General features: G+C 51.2%; 2 protein-coding genes across 4 annotated transcripts; both read right to left on the bottom strand.

The window, feature by feature from the left end:
* Positions 1-4,629: 4,629 nt before the first annotated feature.
* On the bottom strand, positions 4,630-17,536 carry Gjb4 (gap junction protein beta 4). Of its 3 annotated transcripts, none has more exons than XM_021644818.2 (3): positions 17,381-17,536; positions 15,136-16,258; positions 4,630-6,098 (listed from the first exon to the last, which is right to left on the bottom strand). In XM_021644818.2, the coding sequence occupies exons 2-3, from the start codon at positions 15,920-15,922 to the stop codon at positions 5,944-5,946; spliced, it is 942 nt and encodes a 313-aa protein (XP_021500493.2). In that variant the 5' UTR covers positions 15,923-16,258; positions 17,381-17,536; the 3' UTR covers positions 4,630-5,943. The 3 variants fall into 3 exon arrangements, with proteins under 3 accessions (XP_021500493.2, XP_021500494.2, XP_021500495.2); XM_021644819.2 differs by lacking the exon at positions 17,381-17,536 and adding an exon at positions 17,099-17,223; XM_021644820.2 differs by lacking the exon at positions 17,381-17,536 and adding an exon at positions 16,484-16,672.
* Positions 17,537-18,573: 1,037 nt separating this feature from the next.
* Gjb5 (gap junction protein beta 5) lies at positions 18,574-21,675 on the bottom strand. The gene is made up of 2 exons (XM_021644817.2): positions 21,505-21,675; positions 18,574-19,731 (listed from the first exon to the last, which is right to left on the bottom strand). Exon 2 carries the CDS (start codon positions 19,705-19,707, stop codon positions 18,892-18,894), a length of 816 nt encoding a protein of 271 aa, XP_021500492.1. The 5' UTR covers positions 19,708-19,731; positions 21,505-21,675; the 3' UTR covers positions 18,574-18,891.
* Positions 21,676-25,847: the final 4,172 nt, after the last annotated feature.

The following is a 25,847-nucleotide window of genomic DNA, read 5'->3' as shown; positions in this document are numbered from 1 at the left end:
TCCACCTGTGCTCCGTGATACACATGTGCACGTGTATTTTTAACCCTGTGGAGACAGAGACTGTGCATCCTTAGGGCTTGTTGACCAACCAACCTGGTCAAAACGCCAGGTGGTCGGGGTCCTGAGGAATGACACCCACGGGTGACCTCTGGCCTCCACATGTATGTGCCCACATGTGTACATGCCCACACTCACACACAGTCATTCAGAATCTGAGAACAAGCTAGGTAGGGTAGCTGGGGTCTGTTTTCCCAGCTCCTGGGAGGTGAAAGCAGGAGGATTTAGAATCTTTTCAAGCCCAACCTGGGCAATATGCAAGACCTCAGGTTAAGGTAAGAATAAAAACATCAAACCAGGCAGTGGTGGCTCACGCATGCCTTTGATCCCAGCACTTGGGAGGCAGAGGCAGGCAGATCTCTATGAGTTCAAGTTCAAGGCCAGCCTGCTCTGCAGAAGTACACAGAGAAACCCTGTCTTGAAAAACAAAACAACACAAAACAGACAAACAAACAAACAAGCAAACAAAAAGAATAAAAACATCAGACATCAAACGTGGGTTGACAACTCCTGAATTCTTTCCCCAGCCCAGATTATTTCCCTGAGCCTTGTGTCCGTGTACCCAGTCGGTAGTCAGCTATACTTAGAAATCTCCAACTATGTCCCAAGTTAAGCTCTCCCCACCCCCTTTTTTTCCATCCTTGAGACAGGGTCTCGCTATGTAGCTCTTGCTTTGCAGGAAGGCTCTATGTGGAGGCTGGCCTCAGAGCCACAGACTTCTATTTGTGTCTGCCCCTCAAGCCCTGGGAATGAAGGTGTGTGCCACAGTGTCTGGCTTGGCCCCTTATTTCTGAAGGTCGCCAGACTTAGAAGAAGCAAAAACAAAAACAAAGCAAAAGCAGGCAAAAATCAAGACATCTAACTAAATATGAATTTCAGCCGGGACATGGGACATGATTGTATTAAAAAGAAAAAAACTGTATAGCATTGGGAGATGGTTTACTGGGTAAGGGCAGGAGCTGCTCAAGCATGATGGCATAAATTCAGGCCACCACAGCCCTGTAAAAGGCCAACCTTGGCACGGTGGTTTTGCACAGGGCATTGGGCTGTTCTGATGTAGCCTTGATAAGACTCCTTTGGATGATACGATGCAAGCACACAAGAGGTACTCCACCCCAATCCTACCCACATCCCCAGTCACCCCCATCAGGCATGGGGTTCGGCTCAAAAGTGGCTGTTTTCAACACAGCCCAATCTTCGTTTGCTGCTCCTGGGTCTGAGTTCCCGGGGGTACTCCTGTGTGGGCACATTCAGAGGCAGCTAGCTGCAGGGGTGGGCCAGGCCTCTGGGTGGAAAAACAGAGGAGGACTGGCACCCTCCCGCAAAGCTAGTGGAAATATAAAGTGGTGCAGTGTTTGTGGAAGACAGTTTGGCAGCACCCCAGAAGGCAGCCAGGCTTCCCACATGACCCAGCAAATCTACGCGTGGGCTTATGCCTCAGAGTGTGGAAACCAGGGACGCAAACCAACCCGTGACTCGTATCTTCACATCGGTGCTGCTCAGGACAGCCGAACAGTGAACATGACCCAAAATGGCTACCAGTGGGTGAATGGGGTGAAGAGACAAAATTTGTTATAAACAGGCCATGAGATTTTTTTGAAACTGGATCTCATTGTGTAACCCAGGCTGATCTGGAACAGAGGGTAACTGTCCTGCCTCAGCCTCCTGGGTGCTGGGATTACAGGCCACTGCTGCTTTACAATGTAATTTTGTTCACCAGGGCAAAGGGAGCAGGGGTTCTGATTCAGGCTGCTGCACGGATGAAATCTTGAAGGCATTGCCTAAGTCAGATGGACCCGTCAAAGGACACATATATTTTTGGGTTCACTTTTGTGAAATGTCAAGCATAGGCAATTCTGTAGACACAGAAACTAGATTAAAGGTGACCAGCGGGCAGGCTGAGGGGTGAACGAGGCTCAGTGCTTAATGGGTACGGAGTTTCTGTTGGGCGAGATGGGAAATTTCTGAAGTTAAATAGTGGTGATGGCTGCACAGCGCTGGGCGTGTGATTAATGCGGCTAACTGCATGAGAGGTCTAACATAGTCAAGAGGGTAATTTTTACATTGTGCATATTCTATCATAATGAAGAGTCTAAAAGGTCGAGAAGAAAGATGGAAATACGGATTCGAGAGTCAAGTGTCCTGATGAACCGCAAGGAAGTCACACTCACAGAAGGGGGCAGCATTCCTCAAGGAGCAGGGACAGAGCACCAGGCCCTTCCCTGGGGGTGGGGGTGGGGGGCTGGGGCGGGAGGAACGCAGCACGACAGGAAGAAGCCTGGGTACTGACTGCTGAGTCAGGGCCAGTGAGTCTGTGCGTGTGCATGTTCGTGTGCGGTCTCTTGTATGCATGAGGAGGCCAGAGGAGGATGTCGGCGGTCCTGCTCTATTGTCCTCAGCCTTAGTCCCTCGATACAGGGTCTCTTCTCAATGTGGAGCTAGGCTGGTGGCCAGGGAGCCCTCGGGATTCTTCACAGCCCCGGGGTTACTAGTGCACGCATGACCACGCCTATTTTTGAATAATAAAATGATCCCATTTTATCTTAATTATGTGTGTGCTCGTGTGTGGGCCTGAGCGCCTGAGTGCAGTGTGTGAGGACAGAGGAGACCGATTCTTCTGGAGCTGGAGTAACAGGTGGTTATGGGAGGCCCAGCGTGAGGGCTGGGAACTGAAGTCAGTCTTCTGGAAGAGCAGCGCATGCTCTTATCCACTGAGACATCTCTTCAGGCCCATGCCTGCTTTTTTGTTTTTAAAGATTTATTTATTATGTATATAATGTTCTGCCTGCATGTGTGCCTGCAGGCCAGAAGAGGGCACGGGATGTCACTATAGATGGTTATGAGCCGCCATGTGGTTGCTGGGAATTGAACTCAGGACCTTTGGGAGAGCAGCCAGTGCTTTTAACCTCTGAGCCATCTCTCCAGCCCCACACCCCTGTTTTTTTTTTTTTTTTCAAGTATTGTTTTTATTAATACATTTTGTTCCTTAACAATTTCCTGTATATTGTACACATGGACAAGCATACATATTTATAGTATATTCCAATTACTCTCGCCCCACAGCCTCCCTTTCCTCCCTCCTACCCCTGCCAGTCCCTCCTCCTCTACAACTTTCCTTTTCATATTCATGATGGTTTGTTTTACTTTGTGTCCCACAGAGTTTGACTAGGGCCATCTGTGTGCCCTTGGGTTTGAACAGTTATTCGTTAGACATGGAGGGTTCCGTAGCGGGACGCTCAACTGAACAGAATGTCTCCACGTCTCCTATACAGACCAATAGATCAACAGTGAGTGTCAGTGCTTGGTGGGCCCTTTCCCAGCCATGGCTGACTGTTGGGTGGGCCCGGTGCTGGTAGGCATGGTTGTTCATCATGTAGAGGGTGGCATTGTGCAGCCTTTCTTCCTCTCTTCCTCGCTGGGCCCTCTTCTGAAGAATCCCATGAGCCTCGAGGGGAGGGTTTAAATGTCTCATTTAGGGCTGAGCCCTCAACCATCCTTTATCCTCAGCATCTCGTGCAGCCACTGGTTACTGCATTCTGCCTCATTCACTTCACAGAGAGGCTTCTCTGATTAAGGCTGAGTCCAGCCTTTGTCTGCGGGCACAATCGTAGCTATTTGGAAGATGGTGTGATGTTATGCCAATTTAGGCTAAGCAGAAGTAGTAGGTTTCCTCCTAGGGCCTAAGATCCCTGTAGTCATAGGCTTTTGGCTGGGTTTGCAGCACTAGGCAGAGATTTCTTTTTGTGGAGTGTGGTCTCAGATCCGATCATGGAAGTGGCTGGCTCTCCCTACAGCACTCATTTGGCTGCTAGTGAGCCCTTGGCTGGTGGGTGTATCTCACAGACTTTCACAGCCTCGTTGGACTGTTGGCACCTCTATCTCCCAGCATCCCTCAGAGCACTGCCTGACACAGGGAAAGTTAACCAGCAGCTGGCAGCTTCCAGCTCAGACCCAGCTTGACTTCTTTGTATCTTGCACCTAACATAGTTTCAGACATAGGGTCTTATCAAGCAAGCAACAAATCATTGCTCTGGCGGGCGACCAAGAGCGATGGCAAGAGCCTGTATTGTTTTGGAGGCTTCTAGGGGTCTCCTATGGAGGCACTCATATCTGGCATTGGGAGTTTTGTTTAGTGATCCATTATTGGTGTCTGGGTTTGTGTGGGTGTGGGTGCCCAAACTCAAGTCTTCATGTCTGTGTAGCAAGCTGTCTTACCAAAGGAGCCATCTTTTCAACCTCCCTTTTTATTATAGTGTCTCATGGATCCCAGGTCGGCCTTGAACCCAATATGTAATTGAGAATAACCTTAAACCTCTAATCTTCCCCCCTTCATCTCCTTCTGAGTGCTCATCTTCTTCTGAGGGCTGAGATTACAGTTGCCCCAAACCATGCTGCATTATGTGGTGGTGAGGACTGAACTTGGGCTCTGTGTGTGCTAGGCAAGTACTCTACCTACTGAGCTATGATTCACAGCCCTAGAAAGGACGTAAAAAAGACCATTTTAGTATTTATCTATTTAATTGCTTATATTTGTTTATATATATATATATTTATGTATTTATGTGTGAGCATGTGTATATAGGGGGCTACAGAGGACGGGAAAGGGCACCAGATCCCCCTGAGCTGGAGTTGCAGGTGGTTGTGAGCTGTCTGATGTAGGTTCTAGGAACTGAAATCAGATCCTCTGCAAGAGCAGACAGTGCCCTTAATCACTGAGCCATCCTTCCATCCCCCAAGTCAAGACACTTACAAACGACAGATATGACTTGTTTGTCATGAAGGAGAATTTCTTGGCTTGTTGGGGCACATGAAGGGCAGGGTACCTTGGGGTCACAGTGGTGACTCAAATCTGGAGACTATCTAGGACCTCTCTTCTGCTTGTTGCCGGCCTCTGCTCCTCTAGGACTGATGACTCTCATCTCTCTTGTTTCAAATGAGGCTTTTACACAGTAGCTTTTCAACCAGCATCTCCTCTCTCCCTAAGTTTTGCCATTATATGCTTTTCTTAGAAACCGTTGAAAACATGACTGAAACCTGAGTGGCTTCATCTGGAGACAAGGAGTCAGGTGATGTGGTTAGGTGTGACCTGCAGAACCCCAACTGAAGGGACAGGAACAGTGCTGGGTGGATGGAACAAAGAAGGGAGTCACGGCGTGAACAAGAATTTCCAGAAGAAAGGCCATGTATCCTTAAATGCCCCATCAGGCAAGACAGGGCCTGCAGAGCTTCCACTGGGCTGCGTGACAAATAGTAGGTGAAACTGGCATTGGTAGGGAGGTTGAGAGACGTGATGGAGCTGAGATAGATCGCAGGGAGTAGGCGAGGGAGTGGGTGGTGAAGAAGGATGGATGGTTGTGAAAGCCAGAAAAAGGGAGGTAGCTGCGGGGGTCATGGGGTCAAGGAAGGACCAGGTGGGAGAGATCTGAGAAGACTTAAGTGGGCAGAGAGAGGTAGGGGTCAAAGAGTCCAGAGAAATGGACTGGGGTGGGGGAGAACTTGGACAATTAGCTGGTGTAGGTCTAGCTGTTTCCCTGTACGAGGGAAAGCATGGAGGGAGATGGGGTCTGTAGGCTTGGAGGCAGTTGCAAGGGGAGGTTCTCCTTCTGAGAAACAGGATGTAGATACACAGAATGGGCTAGAAAGTTTAAGAGTGAAGAAACTGGAGAGGCTGCCACCATGGCCAACAGCCAGAGGAGATCAAGGAGGGCGGAAGGGCAGGAGTCCACAAAGGCCTCCCTCTGGTTGTGGGGGCTGCTCCAACAGAGCCGGCACAAGTGTAGAGATGGGTATGTCCAGTAGGACTGAATTCTGGAGTTCTGTTTAAATAGGAAGGGCAGAAGAATGGCGGGGATATTGGTGGGGCAGCAATTCTTTGCGGTGGTCACCTCAGTGAGAATTTACTTTCCTCTTACTATATATGTGATGCTGGGTGGGTGCCGCTCCTGCCTTGCGAGGGTCCGCAGTTCTGGGGGGATGATGGGCATCAGTTGGCAAGTCCCATGTGAGATGAGGGCGGTGTTGGTGATGGTTGGAGCTCCGGCCTAGGCAAGACACAGAAGGAAGAGAACAGAAGAGGGGCTGGGGGAGTTTTAAAGGAGCCCAGGGTACCCATGAGGCTGTGGGAACATAAGGGATGAGCTACAAGTGAGAGGGCTGTCATCAGAGCCCTCTCACCATTTCTCCCTTCTCCCACTGCCATAGTTAACCCGTCTCTGCTCTAAGTCCAGATCCCATTGCCTTGGGCTCTCGACCTTCCTCTGCTGGAGTCTTTTCATCACGATTTGGTTATTCTGAAGTCTCTCCCATCCAAACAAAAATTTCCCTGACCTCCTCATTTCCTTGACACTTCATTCCCATGACCCCTCATTCACTGGCAACTGATACCCCTTCTTTTCCCACCCTTCTGGAAGCCACCAATCTCCAGGTCCTTGTTCATGCTGTGTCTCCATTTGCTTGGCTCTCTCTGTCATCTCATATCTATAGATGACACTCCTGCCTCGGTCTCAGTGACCTGTGACTCCACAGAGCTCATTTTAGTCCATATTTAATCCAACCCACAGCAGTGTTTGATGACAGCCTTCTGCTTTCAAGACTCATCCTTGCGTTTCCTGTGCCCTTTCTTCCTCCTCAGTGACATCATCTTCCCCAAGTTCCATGACCTCCAGCTATCTTTCCCGTATTCTCTTTGACCACCTCAAGCGTCTTCTCATGCCTTTGTGCAGATCCATCCATCCAGCCTCAAGTCACCCTCTACCACCGAGGCTCAGGTAAACCATCCTTCCTACACCCAGTGAAATGACCCTGTAAACAGACCGAGGCTAACCTGAATACGTGAACTTCCGGTCGGCTGGAATGAAAATGTAGTGTGTTAACTGAGTTCCTTATACATTTGATTTAATTTTATATTATTATTATTATTATTATTATTATTATTATTATTATTTTGTGTGTGTACCACTGCGCATGTGTGGAGGGGTTGTCTTCTTCCCCCATGTGTGTCCTCTGGATTAAATTCAAGTCATCAGAATCAGCAGCTGGCCCTTTTCACCCACCTAGTTATCGTGCTGGCCCATGCTATATAGCTTAAAATCCACATACTGGATAAGATATAGCAATAAATATTCCTTTTCTTTATATGTATATTTAAAATATATTATTTTGTTTTTTATGCGTATGGGTGTTTTACCCATATATGTGCATTACATGGATGCCTGTTGCCCACAGAGGCCAGAAGAGGGCGTCATATCCCCTGAAAATGGAGTTACAGATGGTTGTGAGCCGCCGTGTGAGTGGTGGGAATTGAATTGGGCTCCTTTGCGAGAGCAGCAAGTGCACCTAGCTGAAGAGTCATCTCCTCTTCTATTTTATAAGTACATTTTAGTCAAGCTGTCACACTTTGAACACTTGGGCCAATCTGGTTAGAGTTTTGTCACCATCGAAACTTTATTTAGTGGGTGGACATGTTTGTCTGGGTGTGTACGTATGTGCTGGGGCACATGCGTGTATGTGTATGTGTGTGGAGGCCAGAGGTCAACTTCGGGCCTCTACCTTTTTATCTCTTTAAGACAGGTTCTCTTCATTGGTCCAGAGCTTACCAAGTTGGCAAGCTTGGCTGGCCAGCTAGCTCCTGGGTCCACCTGCCTCCGTGTGTCCAGTGCTTGGATTACAAACACACACCGCTATGCCCGGCCTTTTTTACATGGGCTCTGGGGATTGAACTCAGATCCTCAGGCTTGTGTGATGAACACTTTCATGACTGAGCCATCTCCTCTACCCCACAAAATTTTTCTCAAGTGGTCTGTGACATAGTTATTAAAAAAAAGACCCAAAAGGTCTTTGAGTCAGGGTGTCAGGAAGCAGCCCCAGGCTAGAGTGGACTGCATTCTCCTGCCTCAGTCTCCCAGATTCTGAGATCACAGGGTAAGCCACCACACTCAACAACTCAGTAACTTTTGAATCAGTATAAGAAGCTTGAATTTTTATGCTTTATTACGGAGCCCTAAATGCACAATTTAAGGAAAATAAGTATCCAGTGTGCATCTTTTTTTTTTAAATGACATAAACACTTCTGTTTTCAAAATAATTTTTACAAAAGAATGTGCTTACAAAGACAATGCTTATGATTACAAGGCCCTATCCCCGGGAATGATGATTAAATCTATGCCCAATGCCTCTGCCTCCAGTTTTGTTTTTTTTTTCTTCTGATTCTGCCGAGTGACCTTCATGAACATCCCAAACGCCATTGATTGAGGTTCCTTTAGGCTAATGAGTTTCCCTCCAAAGAACAGTTTCTTGTTAAAAATGCAGTAACTGACAGCGTGGCCCGTAATGCGGAAACTTTCTGTAAAGACTTTATTATAGAAAACCCCTCCCTGTGGGGGGCAACTGTGGAGCAAAACCTTGTCTTACATTTAGTCAGTTTTATGGACGCCTCCCAGATAACCATCTCCGGGCTAGTCCTTTTCCCCTTGTGCCAAAAGGCTACCAGCCAGCTCCACCTCGCTGGTGCTTAGTCAGCAGGCTGACCCACTTCCTTCACTCACTCACTCATTCATATATTTATTTATTTATTTTATTTTTTTAACAGGGTAGCCATGGCTATCCTAAAACTCTCTCTGGCCAGGCTGGCCTCAGTACTCACAGTGGTCAGCCAGCCTCTGCCTCCTGAGTGCTAGGATTAAAGGCGTGCACTGCCACCACCACCCAGCTGACCCACTTTTATTCAGTTCCTATTAAATGTGGAGGCCCAGTCCAGGTGATGGTGGGGGTGTCAGAGACTGAACAGACTGTAATCCTGGTTCTCCAGGAACTCATTTCAGTGACACCATGGGCACAGAATTTTTTTTTTTTTCAAAGCCAGTCAAATGCTTCAAGGAAGATAGAACAAGGTCATGTGACAGAGCGACCCAGGGTGCGATTGTCTGGGGAGGGTATGAGGGAGCCTCCTGGAACTCTTTGGAGGTTTGCTGAGAAGATAGATGTGTGATGTTCTAGGAGATGGGTATGGCCAGGAAAAGCAGGTGCAAAGACCCTCGTGAGGATGGGGGGTGGCCAGTGTGGGGGAGAGGGGGTGGAGGGGAGAGCTGGAGCAGAGAAGAAAGCCTTAGAGAAGAAATTCATGCATGCAGGGACCTGTAGACCATGGCGAAGAGTTTGACCTGGTTTAATATTTTTTGGTCACCGGGGGAAGCTGCTTGAAGATGGCTTTAATGAAAGCTTTCGGTTGTTATTTTGAGAAAGGGTAGTCTTGAACTTCTGAATCTCCTTCTACCTCCCTGAGTGAGGTCACAGGTGTGGGGGCCACACCAGGTTTTTTGTGGTGTCGGGGGCTGAATCTTAGCAAGGACTTTGCCCATGGAGTTCCACCCTTAGCTGGAATTTTAATCAAAAGCCGAGCTAATTAGATTTGACCCTCATGGCAGAAAGATCTTCTGGGTTACTGTGGGGAAGAGGAAGTGTGGAGGCAGGGAGACAGCTGCTGCAAAGGTCCAGATGTTGAAACTAGGTGTCTTGGCCTTGGATTAAAAGGTTTGGCGATAGGAGGAAGTGATTAGGTTTTGAATATATTTTGGAATTACTGTCAATATGACTTGCCAGTGACGTGGGTGTGGTAATGAAGAAAGAGGCTCCTAGGTGTTTTTTTTTTTCATCTTCTATGAATGTGTGTGTGTGTCTATGTGTTGTGGTGCATGTGTGTGTGGTGTACGTGTGTGCACTTATTCATGTATGTGTGGAGGCCAAAGGAAGACTTCCTGTGTCTTATTCTGTCATGCTTCACCTTATTCCTTTGAGACAGGGTCTCTCATTAAATCTGGGGCTAGGCTGGTGGCCAGGAAGTCCCCAAAGTCCTCCTCCCTCCCCAGTCCTGGGGCTATGGGCCTGGGAAGCCATGTCCGGCTTTTTATGTGGGTACTGGGATTTGAACTCAGTCCTTGCACTTGCATAGAAATCACCCTCTTACCAACAGAGCCATCTCCCAGGCTTGACTGCTTGACTGAGGATGGATGGGGGAGGTCACCTTCCACTGGGCAAGAGAATGCGAATCTGTTTTCAGTCAGATCAATAGGAGGTTGGAGATGCGAACGTGTCCCTCATGGAAGAAATTATCTGAGAATACAAAAACCACTAGCAGATAGATGGTTTTATTGATGGTACTGATGAAGATAACAGAGAGAACTGGGCCCTGGGGCATCTTCCATTTAGAGATTTAGAAGATGGAGAAGAAGCATTTTCAGAGATTAATAAAGACCCATGGGTGAGGAGGAAGCTAGGGAAGGGTACTGCTTGAGGACCAGTAGAAGATGAGATTTTGGGAGGGTGCTCTCAATGGCCAAATGCTGCTGAGGGAACGAGATGGGGTGGAGAGATTGAGCACTGGATTTGGCAAACTGGAGATGACTGGGATGAGAAAGAGGAGACAGACGTACAAAGCTCTTACAAGACTTTGCTTTTTGTCAGTGGTAACTGGAGAGGGAGGTGGTGTTGAGATAAATAGATAGATAGATAGATAGATAGATAGATAGATAGATAGGTGGATAGAGAGTTGAAAGGAAGAGAGAAGCCAAATATTATAGCATACTTCCATAAAGGGGATTTGTAGGGGAGAAAGAGCACAGCCTGGAGTAGAGATGAGGTGATGGTGTTGCTGGACAGGTGGAAAAGGCATGCCAGGCACAGGGATGCTTCCCCCATGTTCCAGAGGGGAAGGCAGAGGGGCCAAGCATGTATGCTAGCAAGATGGTAGATGTGTCAGGACGATATGGATATGGAATTTGCCTCTTGTTCTTGCTCCCCAGGGACACGGGATGGCTATCTGTCAGTCAAGCTCTAGGATTGGGAGAATGTGGGGAGTGGAAGACGAGGAGAGGAAAGGGGTGTTATAGCCATCTTGGGGAGTTGGGTCAAAGCTTTAGGGAAATCTAGGATTGTTTAGAAGTGTTGGGTTCTCCACTTGAGCTTCCTCGTCAGATGTCTAATTAAGATCAGTTGGTCCAGGTGTGGGATTCCTCAGAAGGCCCATCAACAGATGCCTCTTGGAGAAGGTCTCAGCAGGCAAAGCCCTAGACTGACATATGCATAAACAAGGGGTGGGGAGTACTAGGAGCCCATGATTACGGGGAACTGGGGAGTCTAAGCTAGAAAGGAGAGAAAGAGGGCTGTGAGAAGGAACAATGGGGTAGGGAAGAGGTGTGGGTCAAGGGATGGGGCACTGCCCTAGTGGGAAACAGACTGAGTGATGTCGTAAGTTAGGAGATGAGGCTGTTCTTGGTACAGACAAGGCATGGGAGGTCAGGAGGTAAGGTTTGGTGGGTAGAGAAGAAGCTGTTGGAAGTAAGGAGGTTAAGGAAATGAGTGGCCAGATGTGTTACCTATGAAGATGTCAAGAACCATAACAAATGCTCTGGGCGGGGGTGGGGGGGTGGGGTGTTGTGATCACAATGGCCCAGGAAGGATGGGGAATAACCAGGCATCTTATTTGCATCTCAAACTTAACACTGTTTGAAACGGAAATCATCTTGGCTCCGTCAAATCTTCACATCCCCCGCTGCTCTGGACTCCTTAAAGACACTGCCGTTCAGAGCTAGAAACCTGAGTGTCACTTTGATTCTTCCCGAGCTTGGTCCCCACACCCAACCGGATCACCACATGTTTCTGATCCTATCTTGTAAAAACCCAGCTACTTCTTTCCATGCCCACTGAGCACACCCTGCCCAGTTCAGGTCACTATGGCTTCTCAGGCCATTGCATCACACCCTGAACAGGCAGCCTCTCTTCAGCCGCTCCACACTGCAACCACAGGTGTCACTCCCTGTGATAAATCTTTCCAGGGACTTTTTCTTGTTTTTAGGATGGAGTCCAAGATCATTAACAGGGATTTGCAAAGAACACATTACATGATCTTTCCTGGTTCATTTCAGCCTCACTACAAACACCCCTCAGTTGAGTCAGCCGCCCTGGGTTTCTTTCAACAATCAGATCTGCTCTCTGTTGGTTTACAAAAGCTATCCAAAGTCCCATTCTCCAGCACTTAGCAAAACCCTCACTTTCTCCAAGTATCGTTATGCGGTTCCAGGGAACCCTTTCCAGGATGCCTAGTTGTCAGGCCCTCTTCTTCTTTGGCCTCCCAACACACCACACTCCCCCAGGAATTTGATACTTTCCCCTTAGGCATTTGATACTGATCCTTTTCTCTAGGGTGTAAGCTGTGTGAACCCAGGGAGTGTGTTCGATTCTTTCCAGAACCTAGCTTGGAGAGTTGACATAAAATTAAGCTGGCGTTATTTGTTGGCTTGAATCCAAGGAGAGGTTAGAAGGGTGGAATCCGCGAGTCTGGCTCCCTGTGAGTGAGAAGCCAAGTGTCTCAGAGGACAAGAAAGTCATGGAATAAAGAGGGCAGGAGGAAGCAGGTGGCCCATGTAGCCTCAGGTCACTTGTCAAGGCTAGGAAGAGAAGATTCCTGGCCATGGGCTCAGTCTTGAATGAATGAGAAGTAGGTAGCGGTGATGGGAACAGGAAAGAGTGAGCAAGACAAAGACAGCAGGGAAACACGTGGTGATTTCTCAAGAAGGAAGAGGTTTGAGTGGAGGCATATCAGTAGAGGGGTGCGTTAGAATGTGGGAGACACAGGATAAGACAGCTCTGTGGCCAGGGAGCTGCCTGCACGATTCATCTCAGCCAACTCCGGAGGCCTTGGCTGGTCAGACCATTGTTGGTCTCCACTTGGCTAATAGCTCAGGCTGTGAGATATTTGTGAGGATATTACGGGAATGGTCAGGTCATAGGGTCAGCTCACAATATGCTGGACCTGACAGCAACCTCTGGAGTGGGCTTCTCGACTCCCAGGGGGAATTGTTTGTGGCTTGTGCCCTGGTCTGGATTCGGCAGCTTGGTATTAATGGTCTAGGGCCATCTGGTTCTGTCGAGAGTGCCTGGGTGGTCACAGTTCTGGGCTGATGAAGATTGAGAGTCACCTTTGTCTCACATGTTCAGTGGGTGGCATTGTTCTTTCACTGAGGACATCAATTCCTACGTTCCAAGGTTAGCAGAGCAGCTCCTGGGAAATGATCATGACTGAACCAAAGCTTACCTACTAATCCCTGTTGGATTTCCTGTCACCAGGGCCAGGTAAAACTTGTAGGAAAGTTCAAGGGACCAGAGCCGTGTGTCTAAGTGGGGCTACTCTGGCATTTATGGTACCCCCTCCCAAATCTGGGAAGTGCTAGGTTCCTGGGTGCACACGCAGCTAAACCAGCTTCTCCTGCCTTGCTTCCCTGCTCCATCCATCATAGTTATCAAACCATCGTCTCCAGTTCTGCTTCCAGGGAACTTGGCCTGAGACAGTTGACTCTCTGATCTTGTCCCCTAATCAGCATAGAGCATAGCAGCTGCCCAGTGGGCTTGGAGGGGTTTCCTACCCATAAGCAAGATTTGTAACCACAAGAAACCAACAGAGGTAAAAACCACTTTGCTGATCTCCCAGGTGTGATCAGATAAACAAGACATAGTTTTCCTCCAAGAGGCTTATAGCCCATTTACTCATCTACCAGACATTCATTGAAGGCTGAAAGGACCTGGTGAGTCAGCATCCTGCCCGTAAAGGGCTCTTAGGCTGGTGGGTATCATTCATGGGCACCAGCTCCAACCAGGGAGAATGAGAGAAAAGAGAGGCCTGAGCTGGCCTGGAGGCTGTCCTTGAGGTTTGAGGACACTTACAGAGGAGGCAGGAGGGACATTCCAAGTAAAGGAATCGGTATGACAAAGGTTGGAGATATGACAAAGGTTGACATTCATAGCGTCACGAATACCTCAGTGTTATCAGTAGCAAACTGAGGGAGGAAGCCATGGAGGGAGAGGGAGGTCAGTAGAGCCATCTTGGGGGCAGGGAGGTTAGGGGTGGGTGTGCTGAAAGAAATTTTAAAGCTGGAGGAATGGCGTGGTCACATTCGAGGCCTGAGTCATCATTCCATCCAGGTGTGGAGGTTAGATCTGAGAGGCTCTGTGGTAGGATTGATGGAAGGCTACGGGGTCACAGAGGAGGTGACTTAGGAGGTCCTCAGAGGTTGGAGTCAGTGCCTGTGGTGCTGTGCTAGGCTGTGGGATGGGAGTAGCTGATGAGAGGATCATAGGCCCGCTCCTGGTTTGGACAGCTAGAGAATGGCACTGGCCTTCATAAATGGAGCAGGGCCTCACTGAGGAGGGCAGCTTTGTGGGAGGCGGGCAAAGCCAGTCTGAAGTCGCTAGCTGTGCTATGCAAGTTCTTCCCCTGAGCCTTATCCAGGGGCAGCTGTGGACTCAGAGGCTAGTCTGGGATAGAAAGATGTTTATAGGACTGTCAGAGTGTCAGCTGATGGGGCAGGGAGAGAATGAGGTTATTCAGGGACATATCTTGGTGAAGGACTGATGGGGTGTGACATGTCCCCTGGACCCTCAGGGAGACTCCATCTTTCATTTGCTCTCAGTACCATTCTCCCACCCTCAAAGGTGTTCCCTACAAGGGACCTGCGCTAGGCAGGGTTGGGGAGGTCAGGAAGTGGAAGGCAAAAGCCTCCTGAAGCACACACAATGGACAGCTGGCCTGACACTCTCTGAGAACCAGGGCAGGTCTCCACGGCTCCCTGTCTTCCTCCTTGGGTAGCTTCCTGCAGAGCTGTGAGTCCCTTGGCGTGGGACTGTCTATGTTGTTCGTCTCCGTGCCCTGTGTGTGTGTGTGTGTGTCTGTGTGGTTGGGGCTCAGAGGACCACTCAGTGGCTTGGCTTCCTCCACAAGGCTCGCCTGAAACGCCACCGCCACACTTCACCCATCACACACCACCTGTCTACAAAGCACCGGTAACATATTTATTAAGGGGGTTGAGGTACTCTATTGACGAATACAAAATCCCCGCCAGCCATCAAGTCCCTGGAGGCTAAGGATCCAGGGACTCAAGGGTGTTTCCCATCTTCCACTAGCCCTTGGATGAACTTCCGGGGTCCCCACAGCTGCATTCCCCACCTGACCTGCTGCGGAAGACGACACTCCCTTTGCCCGTGTTCGCGGGTGGCTTCAGTGAACCCTACCTGCGGGTCACGGGTACACACCTGCGTCCACTGAGGCCATCCCGGCCTTTGTTAGGACGGCGCTCTCATCTTGAGGGTGACCTCCTTGGGAGATCACGTAGGGCGGGCATGTATCCGGTAGATGCTGCTTCCTAGAAGCTTTCCGGCGCCGGGGACGGAAGACCTCCATGCACCTCTTGCCCACCAGGTAGGTGACCTCGCTAAGGTTGAGCAGGATGCAGATGGCCGCCGTGACTACCATGAAGTAGGTGAAGACCTTCTTCTCCGTGGGCCGGGAGATGTAACAGTTCACGGTGTGGGGGCAGGGCTCCACAGAGCAAGCTACCACTCGGGGCATGTCATAGCCCTGGTAGATGCGGTGGAAGATGTAGAGGAAACCCGAGTCCACCGCGGCCTTGAAGATGAGACTCAGCAAGTATGTCCACCACAGGCCTCCTCTCTTCTTGCTCAGGTTGCTGTACAGGGCTGGGGCGTTGGGCCCATGTTTGCGGCGGTGTTTCCTCTCGCGCTCTTCGCGGTAGGCGACGTGCATGACCACGAGCAGGGAGGGGCACGTGACCAGGATGAGCTGCAGGGCCCAGAGGCGCACGTGGGACACGGGGAAGAACTCGTCGTAGCAGACATTGGGGCAGCCGGGCTGCCTCGTGTTGCAGATGAAATCCTTTTGCTCGTCATCCCACACCTCCTCCGCGGCCACCACGTACACCAGCACCCGGAAGATGAAGACCACCGACAGCCAGATGCGGCCCAGGGCGGTAGAGTACTTGTTCACGCCGCTCAGGATTCCCTGCAGAAACGCCCAGTTCATGCTGGCTGCGTCCTGGGTGCCTCACGCTGGACGTCTGTGCGCTCGTGTGTTGACCTCTCAGGCGCTGGGGGTAGGGTCGCGAGGCCTGGGAGAACCTGCCAACGGGTGTCCTTATAGGTGATGTTAAGGACGAAGCTGTTTCACAACAACCACTGGGGCCATTGTGTCCTCACTCCCGGTGACTCAGAGAAGGATGGCCACAGTCCCCATTCCACAGGAAAAGTGTGGTAAGGCTGAGAGGTGAGAGGTCCCTGCAGCTCTCACAGCAGCAAGTAAGTAGCACAGATGATCTTGGACCCTGGTCTTCAGGTTCCAAAACTCAGGGTCTCTTTCCTTCTACAAAGTAATAAGCACATGGGAGATAAACATCGTGCATGAAACATGCCAGCCGGCCCCCGTCACCCCATGTCTCAACCACGGTGTCCAGAGACTTGTAGTGTCTAGAGGTTTGACCTCCCACTAGCTTTGGGGACTGGATGAAGGCAAGAAGGGGCAGGTGTCCGATTCATTAAATTTTTCCTGAACCCAGCATGGGTGGGGTCCTGGGTTGGGAATGCTTACCCTGGCCCCTTGGGCGATGTATCAGAACTATCTCCATCCTCACTCCTTTGTGGCTCTGGGAACTTTCCGAGACATCCCTTCCCAAACTAAACACAGTCTCTTCTGCAATTGCTGTGGCTTGGCATCCTTCCCACTCTGCTGTGTCGGAGCAGAGCAGATTGCCATGCTTATTTAGTCATCTTTGTTTATTGTCTTGGAATCTGGACCATGGTGGGTCCCTCTGAAATTCCAGTCATTTCACTGTGTGTGTTTGTGTGTGTGTAAGAGGCAGGGACTGGGTTCTGGCATGGTCTCTGCCCTGCCATTGGTCTTTCTTCCCAGGCACACACCCTCTTCTCTCATTGCATTATTAGTTGCTGCCTGATAGTCAAATCTGTCGTTATTTTCACACAGCCGGGTTCTGCGTACCCCAGCTTTGCTCTCCCTTGGTCTGGTGTGCCCACGATGTTCCATCTCAAGCTCTTTGCACCACCCCTGACTCAGCTCCTGGCTTCTGCAGACATGTATCCCTGACACATGCTGAGCCCCCTCTGCCTTCCTCTGCACACAGACTCCAGTGGCCTAGTCAAACAATTCCCAGTTAGACTGCTAGAGGCTGGAAGCCAAACTGTATACCTCTGTCTCCTGGAACGCAGCCTTTTTGTCAGGCCCAGTGAACTGTCAATGGATGCTGGTTAGACTGGGCTGTAGCTTCATTCTTCATTCCCAATCTCTTCTAGATTCTTCTCTGGTCCTCTGGCCTCCCTTTAGTATAGCATAACATTCCCCCCGCCACACACACACCTGTGGAGTTTTCCTAGGGTTCCCTCAGGGACCCTGCCTTCCCCCGGTCCCCTCCGTGAAGCTAAGTCACCAGGCCTAAGTTCCCTGCGACCTTTCCCCCAGCTGTCTCCTCACCCTTCTTGGGTCCCCGTGGGTCCTCACTCTCCAGTGCGGTGCCGGCTTGTCTGTCGGCCTGAGGCCCTCCCGGAGGCAGCTTTTGTTCCTTACTTCACAGCAGGGTGGGGCTTTCTGAGCCAATGAGCCAAGAGAGAGCACAGGGGTGGGTAGGCAGGCTGGGCGGAAGAACTTTCCTGGGTACAGTGGCAGAGCAAACACCTGTGGCTCATCTCTCTGCCCACACCTTGTTCCTCCAGCCTGTCTGGGTTGGTAGGTATGTGGGCGGGACTAAGTGATGGAGGCTGGAGGCTGGTGTCAAAATATGCAGGTGCAGGATAGTGCTAATGACACAGATCCCATTTCTGTCCCTTGCAATGTCTAGCCCTCTTCCTGTCCCCTGGTTCCAAACTTTCTCTTTTGCCCTGTCCTCAAGCAACTGGTTCTGAGATCCTTAGCAGTTGGTTTCTAAGGGAAGAGACACCCGTGATTCAGCCCAGGACTTGTGCTACACTGCCGGGGCTATAGCTAGGGATTGGATCTTAGACTCCTCTGTTTTGGAGCCCAGACAAGCCATGTGGCTTTTCTAGACCAGGGCACCAATGCCCTGCTGGAGACAAGGAATGCAGGTTGGTGACATGAAATGCTGCTGTTGGCTTGGGGCCAGGCACAGAGCCTTGCTGTGTGCCCTCTGTGGTCCTGGGGCTCTGTCTATTGGAAATGGCTCAGGGGAAGCTGGAGTGTGGCCCAGCAGGGGCTACAGAGGAGTGTTGGGCTTGTGTCTGGCAGGGACAGAGAAGGTTAATGTACACCCAGGGAGGGGCTCCTCTGCCTCATTTCACACAAGCATTTATTGAGCACTTCCTAATAGCAATGATTCACATGTATGTGGCTGTTTTGGCTGGCTGGCCCTGGTACTGCCAGGAGCTCTCAGTGCTCACAGTGACCCCCACAGGCTATGCATTAATAACTCGCTCTGGAGCCTAAGTGGCCCGAGTTCTGATGCAGCCACACTGACTCTGGTCAGCTGCATGTGGCTGCTTTCCATCACCACAGGCAAACTCCTTCATCTCTCCAGACACCAAATATCTAGCTGGGGCACAAGACTAGCATTGGAATGGTCCCCAGGAAAAGCTAGGGACCCCTTTTCTGGAGGAGAGGGTGACTACGTGGATCCAGGGCACTGGAAGACTGAGACCAAAGGGCACCTTGAATCTGTTTATTTATCTTTATTAAACTTTCACCCTGGGGCACACAGGAAGGCATTTGTTCATCTGTGCCCTCATGGAACTCCTCCTCCAAGAAGCCCTGTTAAGTGGCACTCCGTGTGTTTATTTAACAGAAAAGGAAACTGAGGTACAGAATGGAGGAGTAATTCAGTGAAGGCCACTCAGCCTCGACAAGTAGCCTGGAGCTGAGGGACAACTGGACGCCAACTGTGGGACTCAGCTCTTCTCCCCAGCAGCTACATCCACGAGAGATGCTGAACCTTCCAGTTCATGCCCACCCTGCCAGTCCAGTCTAAGGACCCTTCACAGAATGGTTTTCTTCACGTGGGCTCGTGGGCGATCCGGTAAGAGTGGCGGGTGAGTGTCCGAGCCCAGAAAGATGAGGTCGCTCGAGAGGAAGTCCTTCTGTTTGCTGGAAGAGTTGGCCCAGTTGGGGTCATTCTCTGGGTGTTCAGCGAGTGCTCTCCTCTGTGGCATGCACTCAGAAAACCGCTTCATCACCAGGTAGATCAGCTCTACAAGGTTGAGCAGGATGCAGATGACGGCCGTGACCAACATGAAGATGATGAAGATGTTCTTCTCCGAGGGCTTGGCGATGAAGCAGTCCACTGTGTTGGGACACGGCGTCTCGTGGCACTTGACCATGTAAGGGAGGGTAAATCTGGGGTAGAACGCGTGGTATAGATAGAGGAAGATAATATCTATGGTGGCCTTGAACAACAGGCTGCAGACATACGTCCACCAGAGCCCACCCCGCTTCTTGCCAGGGTTCTGGTAAAGGTGCCCACTGCCAACTTCTTCCTGGTACCTCTTCTCTCGAGCCTTGCGATAGGCCACGTGCATGACTACGAGCAGGGAGGGGCACGTGACCAGGATGAGCTGCAGGGCCCAGAGGCGCACGTGGGACACGGGGAAGAACTGGTCGTAGCACACGTTGGTACAGCCGGGCTGCCTCGTGTTGCAGTCGAAATCCTTCTGGTCATCACCCCACACACGCTCGGCCGTCACCAGGTACACCAGCACGCGGAAGACGAAGACCAGAGACAGCCAGATGCGGCCGAAGGCTGTGGAGTACTTGTTGACCCCGCTCAGCAGCCCCTCGAAGACGCTCCAGTTCATGGTGGACTCAAGGGCTGGCTGCTCCTGCGGGAAGAATGGGAGTATAGTTTCCCACGTTATGGGATGCTCAGTCTGAGCACTTCACAGAAATGTGTCATCACAGGGCAAGGCACTATTATGCCCCCATTTTACAGCCGAGGGAAACTGAGGGTTCGAGGCGTTTATGAAGTTACATGACTATTAAGTGCAGAGCTGGCTCGGAGGCACCGGTGATTAAGTCTGCTCATAAAAGCGGGTGGGCGCTGCTGCCGGGACACAGTCATTCCCAAGTCCCCGAGCCTTGGGCTCATCCCTCTCGGACCTCCCCGCTCCGGGGAGTCTGCTTTCTGTCCTTTGCTGCTAACGTCCAGGCAATTAGATGCCACTTACCCGAAGGCGGGACACCAGTAATTAGGCCTACTTAGATTAAAGCAGGGAGCCACGGTGCTCTTTATACTAGAGGCTCTCCAGAATAAACAGGTGGGCCGGTGCTTCCCAGACTGTTGTTTTCCCAGAACCCTGGTCCACAGGCAGGCAAGAGGAAGAAATAATTCCGAGATAGAGAATAATTGTGCGCCCAAGACAACTTGGCAAGTGGCCGGGTTCAGCAAAATTAAGTAGCCCCCATCCCCTTTACTCATCTACAGCTAGTAAATGAATTCACTTTGTGACTCCCTCAGAGCAGGATGAAGTAGGCAGCGTTGCCACAGCTCCTCTGACCACAGGGCCTCCTTTCATGTGGACACAGCTTTGATCATCTTGTTGGCCTGCTTTGCCAAACACCAGCATGGAAAATGCTGTCCTGGGGAACAAGGTTGTGCGTGACCCCCGAGAGAAAAACTCATTTTCATTTGAGCAGAAGAGTCCCTACTTCTCCATTAGGGAGCCTTCTCTGCCTGATTCCTGGGGGAACGAGGGGGGTCCACTGTTGCCAACATACTGTGCATCCTCATGTGGACCCCTAGGCTTCGTACTCTAAGAAGTCATGAGTAAAGTTCGGAGCCCCACACTTCCACATGCTGGCCTGGGTGGAAAGTCACAATTGCCCTGACCTCTTGAAGGTCACGCAGCCAGCTTAGACGCACTAAGAGGCATTTTGCCAAAACCGGTGTCATTCCCTTATAGCAAGGGGGATGGTATTTTTCTCACCTCGTGGAGGTCAGAGACCTAGTAAGTTGGGACTCAGAGTCAGGACTCAGACCTAGGCAGGCTGGCTCCAGAGTCCACTCTGCAAATGGTTCAGTTCTGAGTCGGGGGCCCTTTCCTCAAGTTTTAGTGAACTGCTTCTTCTCCAGTGCGTCTCCCTTCTCTACCAGGTAGATCCTGGGTGACAGCGCCTGTGGGCACCTCTACTCCCCACCCCATCTGTCTATACCACTCACCACTTGGCCACGTGGTGCCCTCACTTTGAGTCACTGGTTTCTCTGCACGGTCCTGTCTCAGGTGGGTGGAGCTGGCAGCGTCTTAGGAACACCCAGGGAGGCCTAGCCCTAACCCCAGAGCTCTGCAGGCTCAGGCGTTGCTGCTCAGTCTGCAGCGGAGTGCTGCCCTGCTCAGCAGTCCCTTTCCCCGCTCAGCTCCAGGTCCCGGTTCTGTCACTTCTTCCGGTTGGGAAAAGGAAGAGCTTAGAGTAGAGGGCTTAGAGTGCTTGCCTTTACCATCAGGACCCAGGATGGCGCGCGCGCGCACACACACACACACACACACACACACACACACACACACACACACTACCTCCCTTGAGCCTCCTCCAGAGAACTGTTAGGTGTGCCTTTTCCTGCGAGGTGTGCTGGCACGTCTAAGTAAAGAGGCCTTTACCTGAGCAGCGACTCCTCAGGGCTCCGAGTACCGCTCCTGGAAGGCAGCAGTTGGGGTTCAGCAAGCATCTGAATTCATGTCAGAATCAGGGAAGGGTTTCTGAGAAAGCTCATACTTGGGACAGAGGCTGTTGAGCAGCCCAGGCGTGTCCTGTTGGCCAGGAGGGGTGTGTGTGTGTGGGAGGAGCTGTGGACTGCTTAGCCATTGGCTGGGTCGGGCCTGACAAAGACTGCCTCCGGTGAAGCTGGCGAGACCGAGGGGTTTCCTCCTCCCAGAACGGGAAAGCCCGCATCTTCTCAGGAGAGATCCCCTGCTCTTTCATCTTTTCATCCCCAACCTTGTATGGAGGGCAGAGGCCAGGCTTGCCCTCTTTAAATTCTTCCTCTGCAGTTCTCCAGGGCCAACTGTTTAAAAGGGGGCTTCTAAGGGTTGATGTCTGCATCTGGTTATCTCTCTCCCTCCCTCCTCTTTCCCCACCCTTCCCTCCTCCTCCTCTCCCTGCCCCTCTCTTGCAGCTGAAGCCCACATCCCTCCATGCCTGTCCTTTATCCCTGGGTCTGGACCGCACATCCTTGCTTCGACTCTCACCCTCTCCGGTACCTCGGCTTGCTTTTGTATGATGGGGTATACAGATAGAGCCCAGGTTGGCCTCCAATTTCGGATCCTCCTCGCTCAGCCTCTTGAGTGCTGAGAATCTCAAGCCTGGAGACTAATGAATGCTGAATGCACACCCAGCCCTGTGGTAGCTCACACCTGGGGGAAGCGAATCACAGCCTGCAGAACCAGACGGCCTCTCAACCAGGCTCTGTAGGCACCAAAATCTCTCAGGGGCATTGTAGGCACCAAAATTTACCAAAAAAGAAACAAACAAATCAGGAGGGTGAAGCATGGGGTGCAGCTTAGTAGAATGCTAACCCAGCAAACGGAGGGAAGCCCCGGGTTAGATTCCCCACCAAGGCATAAAACGGGTGTGGTGGTGCATGCCTGTAATTCCAGCCCTAGGGAGTTGGAGACAGGAGGATGAGGAGTTCAAGGTCATCTTCTCTATGTAACAGGTCTGAGGCCAGCCTGGGCTAGACGAGACTGTCATAAAATCAGACAGCATAACACACGAGACAGACACGTGCCGGGTTTATAGGATGAGAGCTGTAAGGTGCCGGGCTTGGCTCCCTTGATTCCAGCCTCGGAAGCAGTGCTGGGTAGCTCAGCACTTTCGCCAGCCCTTGTGTGAACGGCCACCACGGTGCCTGAGTCTAGGTTTCTGTGTTACACATACACTCTAATGAGCAAGCGAATTCTGTGAAATCCTGTGTGTGGGCCCCCCCCTGATGGAGAGGAAAGACCCTCTGTGATGATTCCTGTGCTGGTGCCTTTGGGACACAGTAAGCAACTGGGGTACTTTTGGTGGGTTCTGTTTTGGTGACCCTGCTGGTGGTAAGGCCACTGGGGGAGGGGGCTGCAGGAGTTTTTTTGGGAACAAGTGGGAAAGGAGGTAGAAGATTCCCTGCAGAGGGTTCTGGTGCAGGGAGCAGTTCAGCAGGAGGCTACCTGTCCAGTGAGACAGCAGGAGACACTGTGTCACAGGACCAGCCAGGCAGAGGCGTGAGAAGCACCCGCATTCTAGGGAGCAGGAAAAGAAAGAGGCACACGTGAAGAGGAAACTGGATAGAGAATCAGGGCGCGGAGAGAAGGCTATGGAGGGGAAAGCAAGAAAGGGGGAGCCACAGAGTGCTCCTGGGACTTGCACCAGAACGATTTCAGTCGTGGGGTGTGGGGTGGGGACAGAAACTGGAGGGTGTGGGTGAAGAAAGTGCTGTTGGTTCCTTTTCTTGATGCTTGCAAGGGAATGAGAAAGGCAAAGCTCCAGGTGGAGGGATGAGGTCAAAGGGAACCTGGGGTTTGCTCCTTCAGGAGAGACAGAGAGCTGCAGCTGAGAGGAGGAGTCCAGAGGGAGGGTCCTGACTTGCGGCTGGTCTTGCTTCACTCCCCCCTCCCCCCATCATCTTCCCCACCGGCTCTTTCTGGATCTAATTATCTGGCTTCACCACCTTCCACACGTACTCCTGGCTCAGGGGGCCCAGGTCCTCCTGCTGGGTCACCCCTTCTGGCCTCCCGTCTGCAGCTGGTATCAGCAAGCAGGGTGGGTGGGAAGTGAATGGCCTTCGGGAGATATTTGATACCTGAGGCTCTTCTGATAAGCAAAGGGGAATGCATGGGTGCTCTGGCCAATTCTCCGCTGCTGACCCCGATAACCCCTGCTCCTAAGCACGGCAGCTGCTGCTCAGTGTGTCTGCCTCATCCACTCAGGATGGGAGCAAAGGTTGGATATTCATGAGGAATGATAATACCAGCTCGATTGTCGGGTGCCTGTCAGAGCATGTCAAATGTCCTACATGTATCATGTGTTTAGCAACCTCTCTCTCTCTCTGGGCCCTTTTCTAGTACAGCAGTCCTAGGAAAATGCATTTTAAAAAGGTGCTGAAGGCCTTCGGTGGCTTCTTAATGCTCCTGAGATAAAAGCTCATCCTGCTAATGTGGCCCATAGCACCTACACAACCTGGCTTCTGAGGCCTTCACACTTAGCCTCCTCCTTTCAATTTTCACGTCCCAGCACCCTGCCCTTTGTTCATTTGCTCTTCCATCAGACCATCAGACTCTCTTCCCTACCTCAGAGCCCCAGGGCCTTTGCATATGCTTTCTAGTTTGCTTATTTGTTTTTTCCTCCCATCCCCATTCCTTTTCCTTCTCTTCTTCCTTTTCCTTCTCTCTCTCTCTCTCTCTCTTAGAGACTGGGTCTCACTATCTAGCTTTTGTTAGCCTGGAGGGATTCTGGAGCCTAGCTGCCTGAATTCTCCCTGTGGCAAATCCCTTTTTTGTGTTTTAAAAAATTATTTATTTTGGGCACACAATCCTACCCCAAATCATGGAGGTACTGACAATTGTTAGCTGCTGGGAGAGAGAGACCTCATTCTCTAATAGTGAAGCCTCTGGTAGGTCAACCACGCCCCAGGTGAAGACCCAAGAATATTTTGGGCAACATCAAGTGGTTTTGAAAGAAAGAAAGAAAAAAAAAAAGGATACAAAGTAAGGTTGGTAAGGAGTGGGGATGGATATGATCAAAACACATGTTAAATACTCAACTAATAAAAATAAAATAATTTTAAAATAAAATGATGATGATGACGTGTGTGTGTGTGTGTGTGTAGGTCAGAGGACGACTTTGTAGAGTTGGTTCTCTCCTTCCACCTATGTAGGTTCCTGGAACTGAGCCCTCAGGCTTTGGGACAAGGATGTTTGTCTGCCGACCTACCTCATCAGCTCATCCTTGCAAACATCTTAGCTTTCCTGAGGCTCTGTTCCTTCACCTGGAATAAGGGGGTGGGGGAGGATTATAGTTCTTATTCAACAGGCTTAGTGTGAGATGGACCGGATGGAAAGAGGCGAAGTGGGTCCCTGGAGCGTGCATGTCTATCAGTGGGCACTGCTGTCATTTTCAGAGACAGGGGACAAGTCTGGGAGGGGGGCTGGGTGGGTGCTGCTTCCCATCTTCCTTCCTTAGCCATGGGGTGGCCTGTGTCAGGTCTGTGGGGTTCAAGGAGGAGAGGGCCTGAGCAGATTAAGCCCAGCCCTCCAGCATTGGGGTTGGGGGAGCATGGGATGCCATAGATCCATACACAGCCGCGTTCCTGCCCTGGAGCTGAGCCAGGGAGCCAGGGAAGACCAGGGCCAGTCCTGGCACAGCCTTGTCCACAGCAGAGCTGCTCCCGTGCTGCCCTCACCCCGGCATCCTGAGGCTGGCTGCTCACAGAGGTCACGTTTCAGAACTCAAGGCAATTTGGCTTCACCTGGCCACTTAAGGAGCAGAGCAACTTCACCTGAGATTTCCATGAGGGGTGGGTGGGGGGCAGGCCTGCTGTCTCACAGTAGGGCAGGGGTTGCAGCTGTGTAAAGTTCAGGAAGGAAGCAGGCAGGAAGCCGTGAAGAGAAGGGGCGCTGTGGGAAAGAGAGACAGACAGGGTCTCGCAGAGTGGGGTCTCTGGGGTGCAGTGGAGGCAGGAAGGGGGTGTTGGAAGATTCTGGGCAGGGCTTCCATAGAAGACCCCTTGTCATCCCTTAACTTTCTTTCTGCTCTGGGGCCTGTGCTCTTGCTTGTGCTTGGGACATTCTTTATCCCCCTCCCCCCCCCACCACAGGATGCTGGGACTGCATGTGGGGACAGATGGCTCCCTCCTAGGACTAACTGGATGTACCCAACAAAAACAGAGGCCCGACTCTGCTTTGAGGCTAGCCTGTGGGGATGGAACCTGGGCTGTGGCCCTGGCTCTCTTCTAGAAGCTTCTGGG

Source organism: Meriones unguiculatus, chromosome 3, assembly GCF_030254825.1.
Source record: "Meriones unguiculatus strain TT.TT164.6M chromosome 3, Bangor_MerUng_6.1, whole genome shotgun sequence".
Taxonomy (NCBI): domain Eukaryota; kingdom Metazoa; phylum Chordata; class Mammalia; order Rodentia; family Muridae; genus Meriones; species Meriones unguiculatus.
This window is presented reverse-complemented; position numbering and strand designations above follow the sequence as displayed.